This window comes from Phaethon lepturus, unplaced genomic scaffold (genome assembly GCF_000687285.1).
Source record: "Phaethon lepturus isolate BGI_N335 unplaced genomic scaffold, ASM68728v1 scaffold28111, whole genome shotgun sequence".
Classification (NCBI taxonomy): Eukaryota; Metazoa; Chordata; class Aves; order Phaethontiformes; family Phaethontidae; genus Phaethon; species Phaethon lepturus.
The window spans coordinates 97,917-104,957 of NW_010520241.1; the positions used below are offsets into that span (position 1 = coordinate 97,917).

The following is a 7,041-nucleotide window of genomic DNA, read 5'->3' on the forward strand; positions in this document are numbered from 1 at the left end:
TTTCTGACTTACTAGACTGGCAGAGGAAATAACTGGCACAGGAGCTCTCATCGTCTGGAGCGGAAGAAGGGGCTTAGGAGTATCAAACTTCTTCAAATTATTCATTATCCTCTCTTTGGCTAAAAAAAGAAAGCAGAAGGAAGTTTTGTCAATAAGAAATTTAGAGGAAATTGAACAAAAACATTATTTAATTCAGAATTTTTCTGCATGAAACATTTTTAGCAGCAGACAAATATTTCTCAAGTTTTCTCCCTTTTTAAAAATCACTTAAATAGTCTTCCTATTTTTGTTGACAAAGTTTATTTCACACAGCTAGTTTTCATGATCAGCTCCATCTCACAACATTAAGATCCAAGACACCACTGCTTTCCTTGTTTCCCCCAGCCACTCCCTACCTTCTACCCTTCCAATTTTCCTCTTATCACCCCATTTATTCTCTTCATTGGACAGAGGCTCCCAGACCCAGTCTGCTAAGCCAAATTCATCTTCTCCCTACAATTCATCCCCATCTCTAGTGTTGTCAGCTCCCATTCCTCCCCAAAGCACAGCTCTCTCCTCCTGCTATTTCCCACTCAGTTCCTTTGCCCAAACACCGACAGTTCACCTATGAAACTATTCCAGTTTCCTTCTATTCCCTCGCTCCCCTTTGTTAATCACCCCCCCATCCAATCTCACCATATCCTTAATGTACCTACCATGACTATTATCCCCTTGTGTGCTAGAACAACCCTTTCACTGTGCCAAAATTCCAGGGAAACAGCAAGGAAAGACATTGGGAACAACAAAAAAAATAAACAAACAAAAACGCACCACAAAAAATAAATCCCAAGCGACAATCTTTCTGTTTTCAGTTACAGTGTTTTTTGCCTTTGCTTGCAGCTGTCTATCTAAACTTCAGGAAAATTCAGCCTGTCTGAAGCATGCTCTGTGCAGAGGAATCTTTGGCAAGTTCACCCCGAAGCTCTAGGTACAACATGACCTGCTGTTCTGTGATGTGGCAAACTTCAAACCAAAAATGTCGATGTTAGCCTCTCACACGGGCACCTTAGTGAGAACAGCATGAAAACTTCATGCAAAATACCGTACCCATAAAAACCATACTCTGTTAACATCTTTATTCACAAGCATCATTATGTTCCAACAGAAAACAGGGCTTCAACCTCCTAAGAATTCTTTCTGGCCTGGTTTCATTAAAAATGTTCTTATCTCTTACCTGATAAAGGATTGGTGAAATCTGTTTGCCCTGCAGAAACACAGGGTGTATGTGATTCAAGCTGAACCTGCAGCCAAAGATTTAGAGCTTCCTGAAACTCATGGTGTATAAGTTCAACGTTGACATATTCCATCCACAAATCCTAAAGCACAAAAGAATTAAATTATCATCCCCACTTTGATCAGTACCGTATGCTTGCATCCACCCCAGTAGCTGGGGAACTAAAATAAGTACATAAAACTAGACCTTGCAGTTTTTAAGTCATAGGAAAATACTACTAGGGAAAAAATCTAAACTGAAGAAAAAAGCTGCAGCATTTTTATCACGTAAACAGATAAGCCACTTGAAAACCATTCGTCACACCTGGAGAAGAAATCTGACAAATACACATGCTATAATTTCTAACAAATTGGAGTGAAAGGGTACAGATTATTAAAACTCAGTTCCTAAAAAAGGAACACAGAGTAAACCAAAATAGTCTAAACCATCCTGCCACAATTAACTACCCAGGCTAAGGCAGGCTGCATTTCTAGTAGTCACTTATCCTAGAGAAATAAAAACAAAGCAGGCAGGAAGAAATGCCCTTCCAAAATCATTAATGTATGCAAGAAACCTACTCATGAGTCCTCGCTCAAATACAAAAGAAGGCAGTTTGGGATAGCACAGGATTTTTAGGAAAAAAGTTAGAGCTGTGAAGGTATCATACATGCCACAGGCATACTAGAGACCAGTGACACAAAGTCTCTCACTAATTTAGAAGGCCCGCTTTAACAAGTGAAGTGAATTTTGGATCCCAGATTGCCAGTATCATTGCGACCTCACCTGTTGATTCTGCATGACTTTAGCAAGTCTATGTGCATCATACTGCTTCGGTAAAGAAGGAATGTATGTGTCTCCTTTCTGGAAACTCTCTTCTTCCAACCACAAAACAAAAACATTACAAAGCCTGAGAAGAAAAACAAAAAACGGAATAAAATAAATCAATATGAATTTTAATTGTATGCACAGCATGTATTACACAGCAGTCTCATTCTGGGGTGTAGAGTTAAGGCAACAAATCATGCTGCAAGTTAACACGGCTCAAAAAGTAGAGGTTTCAGATGCATTGCAACTAGCTTACTAAGTGTCAGTTCAAAGACCAGCAGTAGAAAGATGTTATTTGGAAAAGTATGAAGGGCAATAACCAAGAGCAACAGACCAAATTTTGATAAGGAAAATATTGATGCAAATTAGCAAACATGACCCAGGACTGGAAGTGTCTCTTATGTCAGAGAATTATATTGACAATCCCATTCAGAAGACCGATGAAGGAAAAAAAGATTATTTCTGAGCAAGTCTGGCTTCTCACCCCATCACTTCTCTAGAGTGCCTGCTCTAAAAGCTCACAACTGAGTTATATCTTTTAATTTCTTGTCAGACTTAAATTCACAGCTAGTTTATTCCCATTTCCTCCTCTGCTACCACTGTACTTTAACATAAATACACTTCTTTCTTCGACTGGCATCGCTCTGAGGGGTACCCTTTTTATGATCATATCATCCAAGCTTCCCTGATTAAATTACAGGAACAACTAGAATACCATTAAATCTTTGCACTGTGGTATTAAATATCACGAGCAAACTCCTGTTTTCTGTATTAGTGTAACTGGTGAAAAAATGGAAGTAGTCTAGTTCCAAGAGTCAGCTCTGATGAACTCTACCAATGTTTTCCCTCTTGTCTAGGTGGTCTTAAACTTCCTGAGCATAAGATTTACTTGTCTGTAGAGCAGTCTGGTTATGCTGCAGTGGGGAACTCCTTTGAAATGAAAGACTGAAAATATTAATCAAGTTACACACAGTGAACACCTCTGGATTATTTTTCACAAATGACCAAGCAGGATTTATGATCTCCCTTGTTTGCTTGTACAGTACCTACTGATTTCGGGGGCGGGCGGGGGGAGGGAAGCACTTAAAAGAAGCTCAGATCCCATATGCCCAAACCCCCAGAACAAGGAACTCTTTCCAAATAATCCTTTCAACTAGTTTCTGGGAATATTCAGATACTGTAATGCTGCAAATATTTCTTAAGGTAAACTTCTCAGAGCACAAGTCTCCATGTAACAGAACCATGGACTTCTGAACAGCATAGCTACAATCTCAGTGTGCATGAGATAAGGAGCTCTTAGAAGTTACCACCCCTTACAAAAGTGAGCATTCACCAGCTGACTTGCAGTGAGTGGCCATGCCCATCTCCTTAGCCTACTCCAACACAAGGAGACAGTCTTGTGCTAATGTTTTGGTTAAGCAGACATTTCACTTGCCAGCTGGCACAGAACACACTTGTCACGCTCAACTTTAGCATGCTAACTGTGTAAACTGCACTGAGTCATGTGTTGAAGTCCCCAGTAATTTCCCTAACCAAGTAATCCTCCTCAGACATAAATTTAGGCCCTGGTCTGCGACAAACAGATGTATACGCACAAAGTAGTGTTTTGCATTTATAGCTACCAATGTACATATCGGTAGCAGGTATGTCTAAAGAACAAATATTTTACCAGCACGAGGATACCATTAATTAAAAAGCAAAGCTCTCCCCTAAGGGGAGCAACAACTCTATCAAGAATGTTTTATTTTTAGTAGTAAAATCAGCTGCCCCTCAAGCAAAACAAGTTTTATCAACAGAGGGACAGATCTGACCACAACTAAGCATATAACAAGCGCCTGCAGTACATCTAGGTCAGCCAGCGGTCACATCCCTTCACACCTCCCACAGCTAAGACTGTGCTCTAGCAGTAGCTCAGGGGATTGCATTGAGTAAGACTGACCTGGGCAGTCTTTTTTTACCTGACAAGTTCCTTATGCAGTTCTGGTGAAGTCAGGTAGTCTGATGAGCAGCTTGCCTTCTCCGGTGATCTGTCACTGCCCTCTGCAGGACTCTCCACTCTTAGTGCTTTACTGGCAGCATGGTGGAAGTCTGCTACCTCTATTAAGCGCTGCTTCATTTCATTCAGTAAGTTAACATGAGCTGCACTCTGGAAAAAACGTCTTCCAATACAGCCATCTACGGGTAATCTAAAAATGAACAAAAAAGCACCACAAAGTCTTGTTGCAAGTGTCAAATCAGCACCTCTGCAAAAAAATTGACTCTTTAGAGAAGTTACTGGTACCCACTGCTTTCAGGTGCAGTCTTAGTGTGAGACACTTAATCTCACTTCCAGTGCAAATTTATTAGTGCTTGATAATCTGTTAGAGCCCTTATGATCAGACTCACCCATATTGTGGTCCTGGTCGGTGAAGGTAAAGGAGGAAGAATTTCTGCCAGATTAGCGGCATGAGAGGGTGATCAGCAGGGGTAGCAAGGGCCTGGTGAGCCCAGCGGTAAATCATGAGCCTCTGAAGGGAAGGTACAATGGGCAGCTTCAGCTGGGTCTGTGCTTTCTGCAAAAAGAACAATTTTCAGACAAGTATTCTACTGCTCTTCCCTGTAACCGGTTGTCATAGCTTAACCTAACAGATTAGCACAGTGTGAAAACTCAGCAATTACAAAGGAGAAACCTTTGGAAACGTTCACACACCTCTTACAGGTCTTAGAGGAAGAGCTGCCTAGCTCACAGTTGTGTTGGACAACTGTTAGAGAGCATTGCTACACCTCTGATGGTTAAAAAGAAGGTAGCATGAAGGGAGGGGCTAGCGTGATGCAAGGCCAACTGAGCCACTGGTGTCAATTACAGGGAATTACTGTTTTTCATGGAATGGTAGGGGTTGGAAGGGACCTCTGAAGATCATCTGGTCCAACCTCCCTGCCAAGTCAGGACCACCTAGGGCAGGTTGCACAGGAATGCATCCAGTTGGGTTTTGAAGGTCTCCAGAGAAGGAGACTCCACAACCTCTCTGGGCAGCCTGTTCCAGTGCTCTGTCACCCTCACAGTGAAGAAGTTTTTCCTCATCTTGAGGGGGAACTTCTTGTGCTGCAGTTTTTCCCCATGAAGGTGGTTTAGGGTTTCATAAGACCAGTGCTGTTAGAGAACAAAGCAGCAGCAGTGAAGCACGCAGTACGTTCCAACCAGTAAAACTAAGTCTTAAGCCACAGGAGGATGCAGAATGCTACAGCATGCTACCACTTTTAGCTTTTTCCAGACTACATGCCATACAGCCCTACTGAAAATCTAAAATGTAAAGTAAAACTAATATGAAGAAAGAATACAGAAGGAAAATTTTTTTTTTTTTTTTTTTTTTTACAAAAGCAGAACAAAGGCAATGCAACATATGAGCAGTAGCACTCTGTATTAGCATCACGGAACACTACCCCACAGACCCACTAAATGATTAAAAAGTCACACACGAAGCTCCCATGGACTGTAGAGTAACATAAAGCTCAGACTTTTGCAAAATTCAAATCATCTGAGAAATGCTTTTTGAAATATAGACACATTTTCCCACCTGTAAAATAAGAGTGTCTGCACTCCCCATCTCAGTGGTATAGAATAAATCCACTGAAGATCATAAGGCATTGAGATGACCCACAAAATTATGCAAGAGCACTAATTAGTGACTGAAGTTTTCCATAAATAATGGTATATTAAAAACCAGGTATTTGCATGGTAATTTTTAAATGTTCAACTCAAAATGTAAAAGAAAACCTCCCTGAGGTATATTTTCTCCTGGAAAGCCAGATAAAGCATTAGTTATGCTTTTATCCTGGTAAGAAAAAGCACATAAGATAAAAACTAAGCAATACAAGAGAACACTTTTCTCAAGTCGTTGTGTCTAATAAAAGCAGATGAATAGTTCTCTCACCTTCAAAGCTTGATCAGGAGTTAAAGCATTAATAACCAACTCCCCCTCCACAACTCTGCGAAGCTGTGAATCTTCTTCAAATATTGACTCCATATTTAACACCATCCACGAATACCAGACCTGTAAAAACAGTAGTAACAGAAGCACTGATAACAAAAAGGCAGGGGTAGGATCAGGAAGCTTGCTGTTTTCTTAAGAGGAATATGTCTTTGCCAGATTCTCATTACAAAGTTGCAAAAGCAGTATCATACCTCAACAAGTAAGAACCAGTTTCCTCCTTATCTACATTCAAACATCCTCTCTCTATTTGGTACAATCCTAGGATGGGGGAGGAAACAGGGACAATTGACAGAATTATCCTGAGAGTTCTGGAGGAAACAACCTACTTAAACTCTGTAAAATAAGATCTCCTCTCTCCCACCTGCACTACACATCTCCAGTTGGGGTACTGCAGGATTTTTTCTTTTTACTCCAATGGGGAACTTGGTTAAGCAGAGAGAAAGCAACCAGCATTCAAAATATTTCTCAGAAAAAGACTGATCTAACAGAAGAGTTAGGCTTTACATTTTTTCTCTCATTAAATACACTGAGAACAATTGAAGGTCAAAAAAAATCTTTACTAATAAATCCTATTATATGAATTCTTGGACACAGATCAGACAAACTTTCCCTGAGCAGTGTCCATATTCCCTTTAGCATAATAAACCCACAGCATTCTCTTAGGCTAAATTAGGATTTTATCACAAGAAGGCTCACAAACACAGGGATAGGAAGAAAGAGAAAACAAGAGGAAAAATCTGCAAAAACCTGCAAAAGCAGAAAAAAAAAAAACCCCTGAACACCTGCATATTGCTTATCCCAGGGTTGTTTATACAATACCATCACACCACTTACCTGAGAGGAATTGGCATTGCCCTCAACAAAAGAAGGTGTCACATTGCCTGCCACAATCCAGCTAACAAGTGAAGACAGCAGACCTTTGTCACAATGATAGCCCAAGGCATTCTGCATGGGAACAGAAAACAGAGAGTTGTGGTGAACGGTGTTAAATCC

At 40.6% G+C, this 7,041-nt stretch overlaps 1 protein-coding gene across 1 annotated transcript in view; it reads right to left on the reverse strand.

The window, feature by feature from the left end:
• LOC104628671 (ectopic P granules protein 5 homolog) overlaps positions 1-6,993 on the reverse strand; it is a gene marked incomplete at its 5' end in the record, with an annotated part of 30,064 nt that extends 23,071 nt beyond the window's left edge. The window contains 7 exon segments of the mRNA XM_010297334.1: positions 1-119; positions 1,214-1,355; positions 2,036-2,159; positions 4,036-4,263; positions 4,463-4,629; positions 5,989-6,108; positions 6,883-6,993. The exon segment at positions 1-119 is cut by the window's left edge and continues 21 nt beyond it. Coding sequence (XP_010295636.1) covers positions 1-119; positions 1,214-1,355; positions 2,036-2,159; positions 4,036-4,263; positions 4,463-4,629; positions 5,989-6,108; positions 6,883-6,993 — 1,011 coding nt within the window.
• Positions 6,994-7,041: the final 48 nt, after the last annotated feature.